We start from the raw sequence: 21,229 nt of genomic DNA, 5'->3' as shown, positions 1-21,229 counted from the left end.
AATTCCTCATCATTTTGAAAAGCTTTATTTAAAAATAAATAAAGCCCCCTCTCTCTCTGCTGGAGGTGGGGCTCTAGGAGAATGCTTGCCAGGCATGCAGTAGTCTAGGTTCAAGCCCCAAGACCACAAATAACAACAAAACTACTCCCTTTTCTACGCAGTGAACTTTAGTAAGGGTATTTACTTCCGTGGATCTTGATTTGCATTTTAATTAGGAAAGTGTTTGTCAGGGTACATTTCCTTGATTAGAATCCCTTTAGAATGTTATCTTCAGAATGCTTGATGAAGAAATCTTACAATTACCCGGTAATCTTTATACGTCATTATAACTGAAGAAGTTGTGGATAAATCCTGTTTCAGTCCATAAGGGCTGAACTAATTGTCTTCTCTTCTAAAAAAAAGACTAAAACATGAGCACACCTTCAGTGAAAATGCCTCCTGCATCCGACCTTGTTCACGTTCACTAGTGAGGCTAGGGGCTTCTCTATCTGAATACATTTTCTTTCTCCTTTTTCTGCCTGGTTGTCAGAGACCCAGAAAGAACAGGAGGGTGGGGCTGAGACTCACAGAGCTGGAATATTTCCAAATTTAGCAAATAGCATATGCCTATGAGTTTTAGCTGAGAGACCCCCAAATGGTATAAGGATCTGATGAAATTTATACCAAGGAACATCTTGAAAACTGAAGAAAATGAAGGAAAAAAAAAGGGATATTTCAGGTGGTAAGAAAGCAAGTTAGAGAAGATACAGGCTTTGCTCCTGGAGTGTGTTTCTCGCCTGGCCTCCATGTGGCCTGGTCTTGCCTCTAATCTACTTCTTTAATAAACACCACTGGATAGTAGTCAGGTGATGGAATTGGAAGCCTATTGCTTTTCTAATGATGGTGGCAGGTCCCCAGCCTACCTCATTGTCTCACAGACTCTGAGAAGCCTAGTGATAGTAATGATAAAAAAAAAAAAAAATCCTTATTAGAATACTAGCTTGAACTTTCCATTCTTAAAAATGCTGGTAGGCACCCATCAAGAAAAACAAGAATGGGGCAACTCTACAGAGAACCTCCATTCACAAATTAATTAATGAGACCTCCACTCAAATTTAAGCATAGCTGAGCTGCTAATGAGACACTAAAGCAACCAGCAAATATCAAGATGTGGTTTTACTCTTCTTGGGAACACAGGGAGGCTAGAGTCAGCCAACAGCAGCAGCAGTGGGCAGAACCCAGCCTTGATGGAACCACATCCTGACCCATGAGGAGGTCAGGAAGACAGCCAAGGCTTACCTTGTCTCTACCCTAGATCAGCTGCTGCTTAACACTGTAGGAGTTCACAGTGAGGGGAGAGTCAAGGCACGGAATAATAGAGGCCTGGGCCACACCGAAGGCAAGAGAGGTAGACAATGTGTTTGGGAAAAATGTTGGTGCTGTCAAACAAACAATGAGAGGTAACCTGACAAGCAGGCCTGTGTCTGGACTTAAAATGGCCAAAACATATGGAGCAAACACTTCTATCTGGTCTAAGTGGGTGACAAAATTTCTTCCTTTTCAAATAACAAATACAACTGTATAGGCTCTCAAGGCAGAAACAGATATGGAGCATGAGAACCTGTCTATTGTGTCTCTCCTCTACTCCCTTTCGCTTAATTTGAAAATATGTTGGGATTCCTTCCAGGATTGAGCTGCTAGGGTTAGGCTCCTCTTTTCACATTAGTAAACAAGTATGGTTTTCCAAATTGCCTTTGAAAATACACACACTAACAGGTTTCTTGCTTTTTCTGTCCTCTGTAGTGTGAAGGTATAATCCTTGAGCCATGCTTGGTCTTCTGTGACCAGTAGTGTATAATGAACATCTTTATGTTGTGATAATTGATATACATTGTATAATAATAACCAGGGCAATAGAAATTTTGTCTTTGGCCAGGTGTGGTATCACATCCCAGCCCTTGGGACACTGAGTTGGGAAATTCTGAGTTTGAAACCACCTGGAGCTTCAAAGTGAGACCTCATCTCAAAAAAGTCTACTTCTTTAAAAAAAATTTTAATCCTGTTCTGTTCACCCTAAAACTGCTGGGACATGAATATTTGATTAACTACATCCTAAATCTTACAGGCTTTCTTTGTGCATTCTGTTCTTTTGTTGGCTATAAGACCGGCTAGGTTCAGAAATTCCATCCTCACGTGTCTTAGCAGCTTGTGCAATTGTATTTAGTTCATTGACTATTTTGCACCAAGGTTTCTGATTCGTTCTTGTGATGGTTTGTATATGCTTGGCCCAGGGAGTAGCACTATTTAGAGGTGTGGCCTTGTTAGAATAGGGGTGGCCTTGTTGGAGGAGTGTGGCACTGTGGGTATGGACTTTAAGACCCTCACCCTAGCTGCCTGGAAGTCAGTATTCTGCTAGCAGCCTTCAGATGAAGACATAGAGCTCTCAGTCCTCCTGGACCATGTCTCTCTGGATGCTGCCATGCTCCCACCTTGATAACAGACTGAACCTCTGAACCTGTAAGCCAGCCCCAATTAAATGTTGTCCTTTATAAGATTTGCCTTGGTCATGGTGTCTGTTCACAGCAGTAAAACCCTAAGACAGGCGTATTTTATGATTTTTTTTTTAAATATCCTTGGAAACACTTTGCCCTAAAACAGTTTCTTCATTGCCTTGTATTTATATACTCTGGATGCTCACGAGTTTGTTGAAATCCTCATTTTGATTGTCTTTCAAACATTTCGGACTATGGGTTGTTTTCCTTTGGAGTTCTATTTCCTTTGCCTTAGTCTGTTCATGTGGTTGTGATTTTATGAAATACCTACTCTAAGAACGTGTTTTTGACTGGGCAGTGGTGGTTCATGCCTTTAATCCCAGCACCTGGGAGGCAGAGGCAGGTGGATTTCTAGGTTCGAGGCCAGCCTGGACAGCCAGGGCTACACAGAGAAACCCTGTCTTGAAAAACAAAACAAAACAAACAAAAACAAACAAACAAACAAACAAAAAAAACTCAACCCAAAAACATGTTTTCATTCATTGGCATGTGATTCAGATGGCATATTGAATTTGAGTTAGGTTGGATGCTTTTGAGTTTGATCATAAACTGAAAAGTATAGTCTCTGTGATTTGTCTTGCAATGCTGGGATCAGTAGCCAAGGCAACTGTCTGACTCTACAGTGTCCCCAGACTCCAGTCTAGCACTGATGTTACTAGAACTTGTGGCCAGTTGCAAGGTGCCTCAGTATCAATCAGCACAGGAGACTCCAACAGTTGTGTGACAGCAGCCCCTATCTTCAAACCACGGAATGTGAAGGAGATTCTAGGACCGAAGACGGGAGGTGTCTGGACCTGTGACAGCAGCAGCTCAGTTCTGGAGCCACCAGACAGGATCGACCTTCTTTGGGTAGACAGCACACGTTCAAACCAAGTTCTCCTTAGCAGTGTTCATATGTTCGATATTTTCAGTAGTTTTCTTTTTAGTAAAGTCACTTGTGAAACTCATTAAGTACAGATGGAGTCAGTTTCACCTGTGGGACTTCTAATTGCGATTCAGGTTTTCAGTCCAGGAAACCCCAAGGTTTGTAGGTCATCTTTATTCTGGGTCCAATCCATGATTAGTGTCAAAAGATATATATATATTCCCTTTGATTTGATTATAGCCTGATCTTTCAGACCTTTAGCAGTGGGTAGTGATTTGTGTGCCATTCGAATCTGTAAATCAGTAAAATTACCATGATTGTACTGAGCAGTGGCTATTTCCTTTCTCTGGCAGAGAACACTATGGGAATGCTATGCAGCCTTCCATCAAGGATAACAGTGGTAGCCATGGCTCACCCATCAGTGGGAAACTGGAAGGCATCTTCTTCAGCTGCAGCACTGAGTTCAATACAGGGAAGCCACCCCAGGATTCACCATATGGAAGATACAGGTTTGAGATTGCAGCAGAAAAACTTTTCAACCCCAATACTAACTTATACTTTGGGGACTTCTACTGTATGTACACGGCTTATCATTATGTGATTCTTGTCATTGCCCCTGTGGGATCACCAGGAGATGAATTTTGTAAGCAGCGCCTTCCTCAACTAAATTCCAAGGATAATAATTTTTTGACCTGTACAGAAGAAGATGGGGTGCTGGTGTACCACCACGCCCAGGATGTCATTTTAGAAGTCATTTACACTGACCCTGTGGCTCTTTCCCTGGGCACCGTGGCAGAAATCACTGGTCATCAGCTCATGAGTTTGTCTACTGCAAATGCAAAGAAAGACCCCAGCTGCAAAACCTGTAACATCAGTGTCGGACGCTAACACCACTTTCGCCCCTTCCCCGCCCCACACACCCTGTCTTCCCATAGGAGCATTACCCTCTGTTGTCCATCTGCCATCAGATGTCCCCACTGAAGCATGCATATGCCGCTGTCACCAAAAGCAAACTCTGTCATTCAGAGCCTTTCCGTGTCTCCTCTTGCCCGCCCTTGTCCACCACTTTCAACGATGTCCCCAGGTTGTCCTGACACTGTTTGCCTAGATGCTGCAATGCTTTTATGTTTCCTTTATGCCAAACATAACAAGACAGTTATATAGACCGCTTTAGCAAAGTACAAAATAATGGCTTATCAATGGTGTTTAAATGTGCATCCATTTTAATCTACTGAATAAATATCGGGATAACTCCAAACCGCATGAGAGAGAGTAATTGCAGCATGAGTTAAATCCTAAAAGCCTAGACTTGTCAGCACTTCCGCCTTGTTGTTTGACAGTGTTATTTATGTTATTTATATTAGCTAACAGGAAACAGTTACTGTGCTTTCAACATAATAAATATAATAGAAAAATATTTTATTTGTACGTTGTATAAAATATTTACAATCATATAGAATATAGTTACATTTTAATAGCAATTGTATACATCTCACGAAACCATTTCCCTTATCAAAGATGTAATTTGTAAACCTCAAATAGTTGTGTATCTGTCCTGTTACAAGTAGATGACTTCGATTAAACAAATTTATGAAGGCCATTACTCTGATTCATAAACAGCAGGTGAATACAGAGAGAACAACACGCCTCTGACATAGTCTGTGTCTAGAATCTGGGTTGGGTTTTTTTTTCCGCCCAAGCAATAGGAAAATCTGAGTTTCTTCAACACCATGCTTAAACATGACAGAAAACAGAAATAGGAACAATGTTGATAATGAGAAAATGTCTACCTGTTACTTGATTTTACAAAAACCAAACCAGTAAGTGTGTGAGTGGAGAAAAAGCAAGATACACTAAATAAAGCAAATAAAAGGTCTCTTGGTGATTTCCAAGCTTTTCACCCTGTGCAGAATGAATGCAGCTCACAAGAAAGTTATTTCACTTTATAAAGTACAGACCTTGGAACATTAAGAAAGATGCATATTCCCAATGGAAAAATAGTTATATAATCTTAGTATAGGAAACAAGAAAATCAGCAATAGTACTATGGTCACATTAGGTTATTACTGCAGACACATCTATCCAAAATACCTATTTTAATATTTTACTTTAATATAAACATTTGTCAGTCATAGACAAAGATAATTCACAAAGTACATGCCATCCAAGTGAACTTTGGTAACTGGAAATGTAAATTTTCAAATAACAGATAAAATAATGCACTACTTTCATATAGAAATAAGAGATTAGCAGTGACACAGTCGAGTTATTTTAGAGTGCTGAACGCCTACAGGCTTACAGGACAAGGTAGTGGATGTTGTCTCGCTTAAATTACCTTCCTTCTAGCTGTTTTCCTCCCTGGGTGAAGAGCAGAAATTTTCTTTGTCTCACCAATGTATTTAAACCATGCTCTTTCCATACATCAATAAAATCAATTTGGGGCCACTACTAAATCTTCGCTAGCAGGTAGCCTGCCTACGTGTGATTTTAGGTTTGACAAGATATTAGACAGTTTTTGAGACACTTACATTTGACTCTGGATTTCAGTTTGGCATGGAGGCTAAATGCTTTTTGCCAATCCCAACATTACCTGTTATTTCCCTATTTAAATGCCTTGGTTGGGTATAATTATACTAGCTTTTCCTTTGTCAAAACAGCTAATACTATCTCTAAAGTGCTTCCGTTTTCAGTACATCAAAACTACGTAGCAAGAACAGTAGAGCAAAATGAACTTGACTTCATCTTGAGAGGGAAGTGAGCAGAGCTGAACCTCAAATAGTTTTGGCCACATCCTGCTTGCTGATGAGGACCTCCAGTAGTCTCAGCTTGGCTTTTATGTGCTTGTATTCACAGTACTCATCTGCCATCGGCATCCTGTCTTCCTTCTGGGGGCTTCTGCAGGAAGGGAAGATACATTATAGTAGTTGATACTAGAGCCAGGTCATTAAAGATCCTTTTATAACTGACAGGGGTCTGTGACTTCCATGTGGCTCTTTTTTAATGGTGCCCTCTTTACAGCCCTTTGGTATCATTCCATGCCTGCTCCGTTTCTCTAAGCAGCAGCACCCTTTGGCCATGTGTTTTTGCAAATATGAGACCCCATGCCTGAGCACAGAACGATGGTGCAGGCGAAAAAGAATTGAAGGAAAAGCAAAGGCTAGAGCCTCCGATGCATCGCCTTTCCACTCATCCTCATACTTCAGTAGTTCCATAATAGTATCCTGAAAATACTGCAGTTATTCGATTATACAAGTAACCCACACATTCATAGTGGCAAAACCTTCCCAGGGGCTGCACTGTACGCTGGCAATGTTTCCAAGTGTCCTTGTAGTTAGACCCGTTTCTGCTGATGTGTAATAGAACTTCTGAGCTTCCCCTCGACAACGGGATCACAAGTCTAAATCGTTTGAATTGCGGCCAGGGGCAAGGCTCAGTGGGTAGCAGAGGTGACTGCTACCAAACCTGATGACCTGATGCTCCACATGGTGGAAGAAAGAACTGATCCCCAAAGTTGTTCTCTGGCCTCCATATAAACACATCCACAGTTTAAGTTGCAATGGCTCTCTTTCTGCACACTAGTTCAAAGGCTGAGCATGTTCTAATGCATAGACCTTGCTTGGTTCATGAACAGTCTGAGGGCTCTTGTCTTATTGCCATATTTACAGTGCCTCTAAATGTATAGAAAAATCCATTTGCATGGACATTTTAGCTGGGTTTAGATGGGTTAAATCTTAGCAGTAAATAGTCTTAGGGAAACAAGACAGTGCTCTGTTTTCTTGCCATTCAACAGTTAGAGTTTAGGATTAATAAGTGATCATTTTCTTATTCAGATGACATTTTATCACCACTGGAGGACATACAGCTTCATGTAGATCAAGCACAGACATATCTTGAGTAGGTTTAGGCCATGTAAGTACAGTAAAATGGGCTGTTCCTTGACTGCAGTAGGGCATGGGTAAGCTGTACTCATGGTCTCCTGCATATACATTCTTAGATATATACTGATGCATAGATTTTTATATAGCCACAGTCAATGACGACTACTTCTAAGAACAGGCAGAACAAACTACCATTGTTGCCAAAAAGCATGGCAAATAATACTGACAGAGCCTATAGGCAGACTTGGCACACTGAAACCTCCCAGAATCTAATGTACACTCTGTTCAAATGGGTCAAAGTATAAATTTCTTTAGGAAACTCAAAGTGATCAAAAGACTTGATATGTGTCTTAAACCTAATTAACTCACCTTTTCATGCAATGTCAATTTAAACTAAAAATCCTAAGCCCACGGCAGATCTTTCACTGAATGAAAGCTTCCACTGAATAATTTTAAAGGGGAACCTAAATGCTAATTAGACTGTGTGCTTAAAGCCCCTAGGGAGCCCCAAGTGTCTCGCCTGGGGAGCCCACTGCTGATGCCTAGCACAACTGAAAAGCTACCGAGGGCGATAAAGCAGGTGTGCTAGGTGGATGTCTCAAGGTGCTTCAGCACTGTCCCACTCCCTCCCAGCAGCCTGTGGGCTGAGAGGAAAGGACAGCAAGGCAGCAAAGAGAGGCACTGGGTGAGGAAGGGCCTCTCAGCTCGTCTCTGCTGCCATTTAGAAGCTCTGTGACTGGGAAAGTTATGTGCTTGCAAGAGTGTCCAACCTTTTGACATTGCACCGTGTTGTTATCTACCAAGTTCTGGCTGGAGAACACACAATCTAGCTCTTTAAATTGAAAAAAAAAAGTCATTGTATTGGGTTTTGTCAGAACATTTACAGTGCGATCTTCTGGCAGTTGTGGCAGGTTAGAAACACTGGGGATCGGGAGGGTGTGCTAAGATTAATGACTCATGGTCATAGTCATAGCTTTCAAACTTATCCCAGGAGATAAAGCATTGCAGCTTACTGAGGACAGCTAAGTAATTGGTCTCTTCTCCAAAAGACACTAACATTCATTACCTGATTATATATAGAACTTTTTTGGTAATGCAGTAAAAAAAAATTACTAGAAATTAATGAGTGTATAGTAACAGCTGGGTTACGATAGAAAAATATAGGAAGGCAGATGGTCCAACTAAATATTTAAGGGAAAGAGAAATAGCTATGAACTTTTTGACTGAACCCTGGAATAAAACAAACAGGAATGGGCGGGGGGGGGGTGATGTTAGAGCAGATATTTAAAGGAAACATTCATGTAATACACAGAGGATACTTTATGAAACTAAGAGTCTAAGAACAAGGGCTGAAAAGTAAACTTTTTAAAAGCTTAAGATAATCAGTAGTTGGAATGAAACTCATATACCAGATACTTTCAGAGTTAAGGTTTCCTTTTGTAAAGGCAGATGTTGACACCTGACAGCCATTAACGACAATATCCCGTCAAGCACCCCCAACACTGTACATCAGGGTACTGCATTGGAGAGAGCACAGTCTCCTGCAAGGATTTACATCTCAACCCCCGTTCTTACAAAAGCAGAGTTCATTTGGAACTAGAGTTCTTTAGGAAATGTCAGCATTTAAAAATAAAAACAAAATACAAAACCTCTCCACTCACACTTACCTTCCCGTCTGTTTAAAAAATTGTTCTTCAAATTCTCGCAGGGCTTTCCGTAGCCTCTTCTTGTCAGCCCTAGTTTCTCGGAGATGGTCGAGGAGGACGGGCCTGAATCAGGTGAAACACATTTGCCATTATTAAGTGCTGCTCTGACCGAATGATCATGCCTGCATTATATGAGACCAGCAAATTGGGTCTGTTATCACAGAAAAGTGATTATGGGAGGAAGTTCTGAGTGAGTGAGTACATTATAATGTGTGCCTCGGTGTTGGAAAAGCACACAAGCCTAGTATTCCCTAACGTTAACAGTGCCACGGCCAAAGGGAAAGGGTGATGGACTGAATCTGCTGTCAGGAATGGTGGCAGTTATGGTGCTATAGCAAGATGATAGGCGGCAATAGGTATCTAAGGAATACACACAAAGGTTTGTTGACAAAGGTAAGAGATGCAAGAGGAAAGAGATTATGTCCTTGGAGTGGGGGAGAAGGACAAAGGCCTTGGGAATGAAACTGAACCAGGGGAGGGCTGACATTCCACCGCTATCTACTTCATGGTAGAATGCATCCATTATGCTTCCAGAGACTGCATACTAAAGTTATCTATAGGCATTTTCTATAGGCCAAGTCTATCAATTTCAAAAATGCCTCCACCAACCCAAGTTTAGGAATGATTTTTTTTTTAAGCGACAATGGGAGAAGAAAAAGAACTATGTTCTGTTCTTCCAGCAAGCTAAATATTACATACTGTCCCCGGTCTTGCCTCATCTCCATGTGGGACACACCCTAAGCAGACCATATAATGCATGTTAAAGATGACCTCACACTGTGGGTTTGTCACATGCAAACCCAAAAGCAAACCCACATGACTAAGAGGTGTACCAACCACTGAGTAACAACAGTAGTGAAAGGTCCAGACAGTTCTTAACTAAGGAGTCATTAGGAGATAAAGACCGCTCGCTCCTATCTGGAGCACTATGCCATCTGCATGTAAGAAAGGAAGAAAAGAAAAAGGCTCTGGCCATTGTTAGCCCACTAAGGGTCTGACTCCTTTGGGTTCAATATATCAAAGACCAGCTCTCCTTCAAGTTGGCTCGGGGTTACAAGGGTTACTAGTACCAGAACACAGCTGAAAAGAAGGCTCAAAGTCAATTGCACATGACTACTTCTGACACATGGAGGGTTTTCCTGTGGCTCTTCACAGCTTTGTCACCTATATTTCCCAGTTGAGAAGCCAACTGGATGGTGCATTTTTAGGTCTATTCTCTGCTGGAGAGCACATTTTAGGCTCTGAACGGATGCTGGGTTTTTAACATACGGGTAAGGTACCCAGGCCAGGAGGTTTGAGAGCCCACACCCAGGCTGCTCACTCACATGGTGGCCTCGTGTAAGTTGGACATGGAGAGAGCTGGCTGCTTCCCTTCTTTCTTTTCATCTGGTAGCAGGGTCCTCACAGGCTCTGTCTCCGAGTAGATGAGGTGATCACCGACAGGTAGGCGGGACACTGGATCTGGTAAAGAGGGTTGCTGACTTCCCTGTGGACAGTCTTCATCAGAGTCCTCTTCCTCCTGCTTGTCAACGAGCAAAGCCAAATAGTCACAGAGTGCTTCATGTCCCTTGAGTATGCACAAGGACTTACAAGACCCTAAAATCCAGCAGACACGCAGCCCACATGGTTCCTGAGAACCGGATTGGCAACTACCAAGAGCCCCTTCTCAGCTCCATTAAGAACCTACAGAAGTCAGTGAGGAAAGAGACATCCTTGCTTGGCTACACTGCTTCCCTAGTTTACTCATATTCACTGGGCCAAGGAAGATAGGCACTTGGGACCTGGCTGAGCTTATACTGTTCAGCCAAGTGGGTCCTCCCTTCCCCCGGGGCCCTCTGCACTCCAACTTCACAGCAGTGATATGGATGAGGACAAAATGTTCTATAGACACCTTATTCAGAAATTACAACACTCAGACCCAGAGCAGGCCACAGGCAATCCGGAGGCTGTGTAGGTGAGGATTTCAGAAGAGCCCCTAGAAGGCCCAAGAAGCAGCAGCAACAGTTATTCCTTAACCTTTCCAGTAATTATGACAGCCAAAGGGTTTTCTTCAACCTTGAAAGGCAAACTGTCCTTTAAACTATTCTTCTCCCTCAAAGGGAAGATTTTAGACAGGATGTATCATTCTAACAGTCTTTAAAACATAGATTCATAAGTATACGCAAGTAGATTTAAATTCATAGTTGTTAATATTTGCTGATACCTTGAGTAGCTGCTTTGAAATTGAAGAAGCCGGGCCGGATGCGGGGCGCTTTCCTAGCTCTGTCTGCCTATACATTTGTTTTTAAGAAAATAGCCTAGCTCAGTTTCAGTACTTTTTATTGGGATAAATTTATTTATGTCTCGTATAGTGTGATCAGACGGAACCAAAACAATGTTTCAATATTTCAAATAATGCATTACCCGTTTTATTAACCACCGCACATAAAACAGAGAGATTCCATCTTGTCTAGCTGTATTAAAAATTAGACAATGCCACAATGAGAGAGGGAGCCATTGTGACTTGTCCTTGCCCAAAAGGAGGGTAGAAAAAAAATCAAATATAAATCATTTCAGTTTGGTATGTTCTGTTTCACAGCAGTTTCTAGTAGCCATTGTTAAGCACTGGGCTGGGAAGACCACAGTAGCTGGTAGGAACATAGTATACACAGCTAGGAAGGCCACTTGTTAACATTCATGGTGCGGTCTATGATAGGGCACTAAACAGCATCGATTCAAGGTGCTACTCAGTTTCCAGTTAGTGCCGCCATGTTTACTTACAATTGTTGGGATAAGGGATGGTGTCGGCAAGATTTGCTTGATACCTCTGCATCGGTCATAAAGAGGCTTTATGAGGTTCTTGTCTTGCTTAGTTCCCTGAAAAATATAAAATCCGTTCTAAATTTTTTTTTCCTCAGACAATAATCTCCCTGCACCCAGCACGTGTTGAGGATTTATCCCAGCCAGAACCCATACAAGCTTGACAAGCAGTGTGGACCGAGACAAAGTCATTCCCTAAGGCGATAGTCCAGTAGGCCAACACAGCCACGATTTGGAGCCTCGGAGATCATAACACTTTAATGCAGCAGAGATTCACAGGAAGGAAGTCAAAAGATGGTGTTTGTTGCACATCATTTTTTCCTAGAAAAATATTCCCATAAAGGACTGGAGCAAGTATAGAAATTGGACCATAGGGCTTTGTGGACTAGTCTGCAAAACATGAGTAGTGTTAAGCCTCTAATTTATTTTTAAGTGACAAATCAAGACCAATCATTTTTTTCTCCTGAACAACTATGTTGTTTGGGCTTTGGTGATTACATCACAAACACAAACTCTGTATAGACCTCCACTATTACACACATAGAATGCACACTGCCTTACTAGTTCATTCTCATATAAACCTTTAGTTATTTGGGATAAAACATTTGGCTTTTGAGTCCTCAGTTTCATGCCCACACAACAAAGGGGCTAGAGGTCCAGAGTTTGTTCCAGGCTGTTCCAATGATAGACAGGTATTTCAATTGACTTGCTAACATTCCAATTAAAACAATTCCCAGCCTCGTAGTGTGCTGATGCGTTCTGTGCCCATCTGCTGCATGATGCATCCATAGGCATCATTATAGCAGGTCAGGTTTCACATAAAAATTCACTCTCTCACGTCTGTTTATCCATGTATCTATCCGAAGTGGCTAAGCCCCTCTTTTCCCTTGCCCCCCACCCCCATCCACATGCTGTCCCATGCACTAATTTACTATATTCCCATGCACTAACTTACTATATACTCATTACACGCAGCCCTCCCTCCACTCCATTCTCAACCAATGGTTTATACTCATCAGGGCAAAGTATGGGAGGAAACAAGTCACCACGTAGTCACCCACGCTGTCTTTTATGGACGTACCTACCACAAAATGCCAATTAGCTCTGCCTTCCAGACCTCCCAGAGTCTTGAGACAAGAGAAAATAGCTCCTCAGAGACATTTATGATGGTCCATACCCATCACGGCTACAAGCCACACTGGTCCATGTTGATCTCCCTTTTCTATGAACCTTTCTATTTTAGTGTCTGGTATCTGGACCTGAACTTTTCTGTTTCAGTCTTACTTGCCCAAATAAAAGTTCACTGAGGCCCAAGATACCGCCATATTACTTCTTTAACTTCTTACCACAATCTACCACATCCCTGCTCTGAATATTAAGAAGGTCATAGGTAAAAATCTCCATATGTGTGTGTGTTTGTGTGTGTGTGTGTATCATGGCCTTGAACTCACAGAGATCTACCTGCCTCTGCCCCTCGAGTGCTGGGATTAAAGGCCACCATCGCTGGCTATATATGACAATCTTATGTAAACATGTACATGCACAACCTAGGCTGTAACCTAAGACTCGTTTGTATTTTCAGGAGAAAGAGAATTTGCTGTAGAAGCTTTTTGATTCATAACTTTAAGAGCCTTTAGGGCCGGAGAGATGGACAGAGGTCCTTAGTTAAATTCCCTCCAACCAAACGGTGGCTCATTATCATCTATAATGGGATCTGATGCCCTCTTCTGGTGTGTCTGAAGACAGCGACAGTGTACTCATATACTTAAAATAAATAAATGTTTTGAAAAAAAAGAGAGAGCCTTTAATTTTCTAACTAAATTCACTCTTTAAACATTTGCATTTTCTTTATATCTTTTACACACTCGTGCGCACACATACACTACATGCAGCCAATATGTAGTCCATGGGATTTTAATATATTTTAAGAGGGGAAATATAAATGTTAAATTCAGAAAACATTAGTTTTTTTCTTTTCAGTACCTCACTGGGGACTTACATTTTACAGAAAACAAAACAATGTACTTAGAGCATTGGTCTCTTTCGAAATTTGACTGTGGTTTTTCTATCTAGTATATCCCCCCCACCCCCCAAACCCAGATTCTAGGAGAATCCAAACGGGCAGAAAGATCAGGATATCTGCTGCAAGATCATGTCTTCCAGATAGGACCTAGAAGCTGCACCTATGTAATCTCAACTCTATGGCTGCCTAAACAAGACCTGACCAGCGGAGACACTAGTTGATATGCCAGTATGGATGGGGAAAATCTTACATAGCTACACCCCAGGACAGAGCTACAGGAAGCTAAATATTGAGAGAGGGAAATTTAGTCTTCCCCAGGGATGACTTCCCTAATTGACCGAGCCTTAAAAGCATGCATATAAGCAATACTAAATGGACTTGGCACGTTGCATTTATATATTTGTGCATGCTTGTGTGCATGTTAACACTTGCATGTTAAAGAGAGGCCATGAGCTTTAGAGGGCGCAGGACAGAGACAGGGACAGCATGGAAAGAGTTAAGGATGAGGGAAATGATGTCTTTTAATTAAAAAGAAAATTTTTAAAATTAAAATACACAAATACAAAGAAGCTTTTAAAAGCAACAAAATTTCATTAATTAATTAGTTAATTAAAAATGAGAATGAGGAGACTGCTTTCAAAATGACCTTCGCCGGATACTAGATGAAGACTGAAATACTCATACAGTACACGCAAATCCTCTCCATGCTAATGATTTTACTCCTGGGATCATTACTAACTAATCTCCAAATAGAAACGATCGTGAGAAGCCAGCCTACATGCGGGCCTCAGACACAAAGAAATGTTGACAGGCCTTGGGTCCTCAAACTAAAAAAAAAAGTTTCCTATCCAGAGAGGGAAATGCCGGTTTTACCTATCTATCTCCCTGAGCAGAAGCACGTTTGTAGATATGAATGGAGCAATGATTATATTTAAAAGTTCCTGTGCTTTTCTGAGAAAGAGGCTCTGGCCAGAGTACCCTGGGGCACGGAAAACAAACAGGGATAAAGCTGCTCGAGCTCCCGGAGCTTTGTGCGGGAAGTCATCGGAAGTACAGTAACCGGAAGTACCCTCCTGCCCAGCGGCAGGCAGAAAATATCTGGGCTGACTACTTTGTGGCAGTTTGGGACGCCAGTTTCTCTTTGGGATGCAATGCCAAGCCGAAGAAGGTGAGACGCTTAGGAAGTAACGAGTTCTTAGCAGAAGTGCCACACACTGCAGACAGATATTAGCAAATTATCTTTTGTTAGAGCTCTCCCTTCCTTAACCTCCCCCTACCGTTTACTCCTGATTCCACAACAGGTGGACGAAAATTACTTACCTTTGGGGTTTATCTGTGCATATTGACCTAGAAAACGACACCCACCAGTCACCCTAGATAGCTCTCTGGCTATTTTATGTGGACAGTGGTAGCTATTAGTAAGTCACATTTTACTCAGTGTAATTCCCTTCACACATTAAAAAAAAAAAAAAAAATCAAAATATAACATTTTTTTTTGTAGTGTAGATAGCCAGCAATATACAGAAGTAGAAACAGAAAATAGATTTGTTTCCAATGATTTTTCCCAATGGTTATTTCTCTTTCAAAAAAAATCCATAAATAATAAATAAAGGCGAGTGGGGTGAGGTAGGGGATTGGGGGGGGGAGGCTGAGTCACAAAATCTGAACTAACAAGGCCACGCTGTAAGGCAGTGGTTCTCAACCTTCCTAATGCTGCACCCCTTTAATACAGTTCCTCATGTTGTGGTGACCCCTCACCCCAACTATAAATTTATTTTATTGCTACTTCATAACTATAACTTTGCCACTGCCATAAACCATAGTGTAAATAAATATCTGATATGCAGGATCCCTGAATATGTAACCCCAAAGGGGTCTCGACCCTCAGGCTGAGAACTGCTGCTGTAGGGCTTACTAGCTTCAGTATGAGCTCTGACTAAACACCAATGCAAGAAGTTCCCGGAAAGTCTGGGGGTGGGGGGCGAGGGGGGGCGGGAATCACTCATCGTGACCATTTTAATTTGATTTAACTATATGGCAAGAAGGCCAGATGAAAGTCATCTATCTACTCTAGCTTTGAGAAACTGGACTTAGCAAGATGAACTAGCATGCCACAGCTTGTGAAAGAGGCAGGGGACAGGCTAGATATTATAATGACCACTCCTTGAGCTCTGCTGTGGCCTCGGAACTCACTCTGGATCCCCTCCCTGTGACGCCCTAGGGTTCCGGGTTACACTTCTCTGGAGCAGTACTGAAATGTGCGATCAAAGCCTGCACATCCCAGGGCAGACAGCCCCTCCCTAAAAGGCCCAGCTCTACTATCAAGCGCCCAGGGCTATTCGAAGAACTATTCTGACACACAGGAAGCCACTCAATAGCTATTCTGTTGGAAATAATAAGAATTTCCGCCATTTGTACAAGGGTGATTTCTAAGCGTTCAGCTTCTTGTCTGGAGACGCATTTCACTCAGTTGTCACAGAAGGCCAACCAACCTTCCCTGCTTGCCCAGGACCACCAGGGGTTTCCGGTGCTCAAGCAATGAAAACACTGTGCAAAACTAGGAGGGTTGGTTACCCAGTTCCTCGAACCTCTTAAATTTGATGCGCCCCAGCATGTATCACTTTTCAACGTTTTCATCTCTCCTCCAAAGTCTGCCAGCTCCCAAGGTTCTGGCATGTCAGTGAGCGGACTGGTCTCCATGGATCCCACCTTGCTAGGCTTCCCGCTAAGGCACTGGTTCTCACCCTGTGGGAGTTTATATGTCAGATATCTTGCCTATCATATATTTACGTTATGATTCATAACAGTAGCAAGGTTACAGCTTGGACATAGCAACGGGAATACTTTTATAGTTGGGGTGGTCCCAACATGAGGAACTGTATTTAAGAGATCTCAGCACTAAGAGGGTTGAGAGCCACTGGTGTAAATCTTCACCATGTTCCTTTGTTCCAACTAAAATGTGCTTTGAGTATGCTGTCTCTCTGCTGGTGCCACTATACTGACCAAGCCACCCGTCTCACCTTCTCGTTTGCTGGGTGATTTATTCTCACCGTAATCAGATCTTTTAACTGGTTATCATCCCCCACTGGTTTTCTGTTCCCACTTGGCCACCTGTTATCTCCACTTCACAGCCCGAGAGGGCCAGCATCATCCCACTGGCCACAGTTCCCCACATCTCAGTCCCCATCTCTGAGATTCTTTTTGTTGTTGTTTTTTTGTTGTTTTTGTTTTTGTTTTTCGAGACAGGGTTTCTCTGTGTAGCCCTGGCTGTCCTGGAACTCACTCTGTAGACCAGGCAGGCCTCGAACTCAGAAATCTGCCTGCCTCTGCCTCCCAAGGGCTGGGATTAAAGGCATGCGCCACCACTGCCCGGCTCCCTCATATTCTTGTGTATACAAAAAGCTCTTCCTTCTTCATGGCCTTAGTTCTGGGGAGTTCTATCGAGAATGTTCTTTGCTGCTCTCTTGGCTGGCCCACTTTCTTGATTAATTGTCAACTGTCTTGTTCCTCCAATTACCCTATTCAAGAAAGATTGTTCCTATTGTCTTCTGACATGTGCTTACCGAACGAAATCCTTGTCTATTTAAACCACTTCCTACATCCCAGCTCTCTGCAGAAAGGCAGTCCAGGACAGCAGTCCTGACATGACATCTCTGTCTTGATTTACCTGAACTCATACGACAAGCATTTGAATCCTTTTGGAAATATGTAACTGTCCATCAATCATCAACCATTATGGTTTGGATATGAAGTGCCCCTCCAAAAATCTCATGTGTTGGGTCCTTATTTCCCAGCTTGGTAGCTCTATTGAGAGGTGACAGAGGCTAGTGACGTCATCAATGGATTAACCCACTGACTGATTAAGAGCTGAGGAGACTCCTGGGAGTTGGAGCCTAGTCAGAGGATACTGATCGACCAATCATCAGGCCATCGATACTAACAAAGATGTTTATACAGATATGGACAAGTTAACTCTAAAATACAAGAAAGTCCCTAGGAAATACTAATCAATAGGAAATCCAAGATGTGCTTATGTGTACACATGACCATAGACATTACCCGTTGGTCATCCTTAGAGTCTAGAATGTTGGGATTGGGGGATAGGTTAGCCATGTGTGAAAAAGAACAGACCAGCCTGTGAGCAAAGCATCACTGGTCTTCCCTTACTACTCAGGACACATTGGTTCTTTCTCAAACATAAAGGGTGAAAACAAGATGGCAGTGACTGGGGTGCCGTGTGTACCTGCAGTACACAAGGCCCAGGGGGAAAAAAAAAACTGAAGCAGGACATCCAAGCCTTCTGAGATCTGGCATGTGGCCTCAGTAAGACCAGATCATGCATGGCAGAATAGGAAAGGTGAGCACACTTCTCCACAGGACTTCATTCCAGGGTCGAATGTCATTCATTTGTCAGTTCCCTCGAGCAAACACATATACAATACCTATCGTGTATAGACACCGTGATGCTCTGAACAGGAAACAGTCTTTCTGTGCAAGCTGCACAATGGGGTGGCTGGGGTGGAAGATGGTGGAAGGGATCCAAGAGGCGACAAGGTGACTCCTGCCCTTACACAGCAAGTCAAAGGTCAACTACATCAGCCTCAGCTTTGATACGGGAGGGACCTTAAGAAAGCTCCCCAGGCCTAAGCCAGATGGAAAGCCTCATGGAAAGGGATTACCCAGGTCAGTGCTGCTTTTCTTTATAAAATATAATCTTTTTTTCCCGCTAAGCTCCAGGCTTACATATCCTAATACCTCACTGACAACACTATCCAGCTGCCTCAGATTTCAAAACTTATATCTGTAGCTGAAATCTTTGATCCCAGCCTATCACTCCCGAGAAATCACAGCTCTATTCTTAGGGCATGAAACTCTTGCTGTATGCCTCTCCCCTCTTTATAACACTTCACCATGGAGGAAAGGACAATGTTGGAGCTTATATGCATATTGCCTAGACTTGGGAATTATTTACTAATGTGGTGGAGCAGAGACCATATCCTATCCTTACCATCGTCCTCCAACACACCCCTCCTCCGGAAGTGGAACCTCCTAGAATCCCACAGCAGTGCTCCTACGTCACAGTCATTAACCCACCAGGAACTCAACAATCTCCTAAAGATGTGACTCTGGTGGTGAAGTGCTCTGACAGGTGACCAAAAGCATGTCCTTGCCCCGCCATGCTGAGGCTGCTGAGGTACCTTCCCATCGTCCTGGGGAGGGGTCTGTTCTCTCTTCTCCGGCACCACAGCATCTGAAGTCTCCTCGCCAGAGGAGCCTGGTTCGGGGCCCACGGCTTCCGACTTGCCATTTTCTCTGGGGACTGGAGGCTGTTCACAGGACAGGTTTCTCCGAGGGCCCTTGGGCGTACTCCCTTGCTCTTCCGACAGCTTCAGCTTTAGTTCTAAGAGAAATGCCTTGAGTTACCATGAGCAGGAAAGGACTCACTGGCCCAGATGAAAACAGAGCTGCTTCTCCTGAATTCCCTAGGTATGAGCAAAGCTAGGAAAGTCAGCCTTAACCATGCCCGATATCATAAGCACCCAGCCAGCCTCGCAGACAGAGCCCTAGAGACTGGGCTCTCGTGGAAAGAACCCCATGAGACAAGAATTCGGATTTGGATTGCAGCAGACTTCTGGGGGGAGACCTCCTCTCCCCTGCCCCCAGGTTTCCACTGTTGCCCACTCTAGCACTTGAAACTCTCTGTGCAGCAGTTTGTTGGTGTGCATGGTAAAAGGCATGTGTATAGTAAAACCTCTTGAGATTCAGAGGCTTGGCATCACATACGCAAACCTGAGGAACTAGAAGAGATGAGAAGGGCTTTGGGAATTCCAGCTCACACGCTTGACACACCTCACATTTTTATCGAATGCTCTTTCCCCTCAAAGGTTTAACTCTGTGATAGCTAGCTGTGAGTCCCCTAGCAGTGAGGGTGCTGAGGACTAAACTTGGGTCTTCTAAAAGAGAAGCAAGCACTCTTCAACCCTTCTTCACCACAATTTTGAAAATGTTAATTTTCAAAATCCAGAGCCCACCATTCTAACAATGTGGCTTTTCTCAACAGAAGACATTAAAAAACAAACAAACAAACAAACAAAAAAAACAAAAACAAAAAAACCTGCCTAGGACTTAACAGGGAATTGCATTTCAGAGTATGCCATAGCAAGAAGTTGAATAAGACCATTTATTCTGATTTTTTTTTCAATTATACAGTATAGCTCACTTTATTCATTTAGCTTTGTGCTGGCTTTATGAGGATTTTTTGCTTTTGTTTTTATGTTGCTGTTTCACTTGGCATCTAGCTGTAGTGTATGCTTGCCTGAAATCTACTATATAGTCCAGCCTATCAATTCTCTTGCCTCAGCTTTCCAAATCCTGAGATGATAAGCCACCATGCCAAGCTCCGGCTTGAAGTTTAAACACTGCATATTTTATAAGCATGATACACCACTAGCATCAAAGTACTCGTCCCTTCCAATTCTTGGTCATGAAACTTCCAGAAATTTGGACCAACTCCCCTGTATCTTAAATATGGACCTACAGAACAAAGGAAGGAAGAAAAGAACGGTATGAGCCTACAGTGATTGTCCTTAGCAGTAACAGTACACTGCCATCCCAGAAAGGGACAAAAGAAGAAGAGAATTGGTCCCAGAGGCAGGGAGCCAAGTCGTCTGCATGGCTCAATACGTCCAAGCCACATGGCAGTCCTGGCGTGGATTAGCACACTCACCTGTGCTCTGGATCTGAGAAGTGGATTAGGGTGGTTTTGTTTCCAATAATCTGGTAACCAGAGAAGTTAGAACTCCGCAGGTTGACTGGAGGTCCCAGGTCTCTCTCGTAAGGGGGTTTATTAAATGGGGCCTGAATGATGTGTGGGGTCGTCTCAAATGCAGCCTCAGTTCAAGAAGGAAACCAAAGCCCAAGGAGGCTCAGGTGGAAATGGGCTGCAATTGTCCTGGACATTACGCTATTACCGATGGTGCTCTCTGAGGGAAGGGACACTTGCCTTTGAGCTGTTTGCGCCCCTTGGCCAAATCGTTCATCCATTTCAGAACTTCGGGATTTGAAGTCTTGTCCCCATGCGACGGCTATGGGGAGAGGAGAAAGTAGAAGTGGATGGGAATGAGGGGGGGTGGGGGGTAGGCAGGAGGAAAGAGAGAAGGAGAAGGTGAAATGGGGAGATGGGGAAAGGGAGGGAGAGAGAAAAAGGAGACAAAAGAGAAAAAAAAGAAAAGCAAAAATGTTAAACAGCCGAGCCACACAGAGAATTCAGAGACACGTCGAGCTGAACACTGGGGCAGAGTTCTAGTGCGTGGTGTCCAGCTCTGCACCTTTGTTCCTCCATGGGCATTATTTCAAAGCATGCTGAGGCACTCAGCACATTTCCAGACATCGTAGTGATTCCCTGCATCCGGCTGTCCATCCTCCAT

At 43.1% G+C, this 21,229-nt stretch overlaps 2 protein-coding genes across 10 annotated transcripts in view; one reads left to right on the top strand and one right to left on the bottom strand.

The window, feature by feature from the left end:
• Positions 1–5,845, top strand: part of Phyhipl (phytanoyl-CoA hydroxylase interacting protein-like) — a 41,606-nt gene extending 35,761 nt beyond the window's left edge. For 2 of the 3 annotated variants that reach the window (NM_178621.4, NM_001162846.1), the window contains exon 5: positions 3,750–5,845. In NM_178621.4, coding sequence (NP_848736.2) covers positions 3,750–4,284 — 535 coding nt within the window. In that variant the 3' untranslated portion in view covers positions 4,285–5,845. The remainder of the gene's footprint in view (positions 1–3,749) is intronic. The other variant, XM_006514112.3, reaches the window with a different exon arrangement.
• Fam13c (family with sequence similarity 13, member C) overlaps positions 4,795–21,229 on the bottom strand; it is a 118,765-nt gene continuing 102,330 nt past the window's right edge. For 3 of the 7 annotated variants that reach the window (NM_001143777.1, NM_024244.4, XM_030245286.1), the window contains 6 exons: positions 20,806–20,887; positions 19,001–19,203; positions 11,741–11,836; positions 10,306–10,502; positions 8,942–9,043; positions 4,799–6,291 (listed from right to left, as the gene is read on the bottom strand). In NM_001143777.1, coding sequence (NP_001137249.1) covers positions 6,168–6,291; positions 8,942–9,043; positions 10,306–10,502; positions 11,741–11,836; positions 19,001–19,203; positions 20,806–20,887 — 804 coding nt within the window. In that variant the 3' untranslated portion in view covers positions 4,799–6,167. Of the gene's footprint in view, positions 6,292–8,941; positions 9,044–10,305; positions 10,503–11,740; positions 11,837–19,000; positions 19,204–20,805; positions 20,888–21,229 lie in introns of all 7 variants that reach the window. The other 4 variants (XM_017314101.2, XM_030245285.1, NM_001359551.1 and 1 more) reach the window with 2 other exon arrangements.

This window comes from Mus musculus, chromosome 10 (assembly GCF_000001635.26).
Source record: "Mus musculus strain C57BL/6J chromosome 10, GRCm38.p6 C57BL/6J".
Classification (NCBI taxonomy): domain Eukaryota; kingdom Metazoa; phylum Chordata; class Mammalia; order Rodentia; family Muridae; genus Mus; species Mus musculus.
The sequence above is the reverse complement of the archived record's forward strand: the minus strand, read 5'-3'. Positions and strand labels throughout refer to the sequence as shown.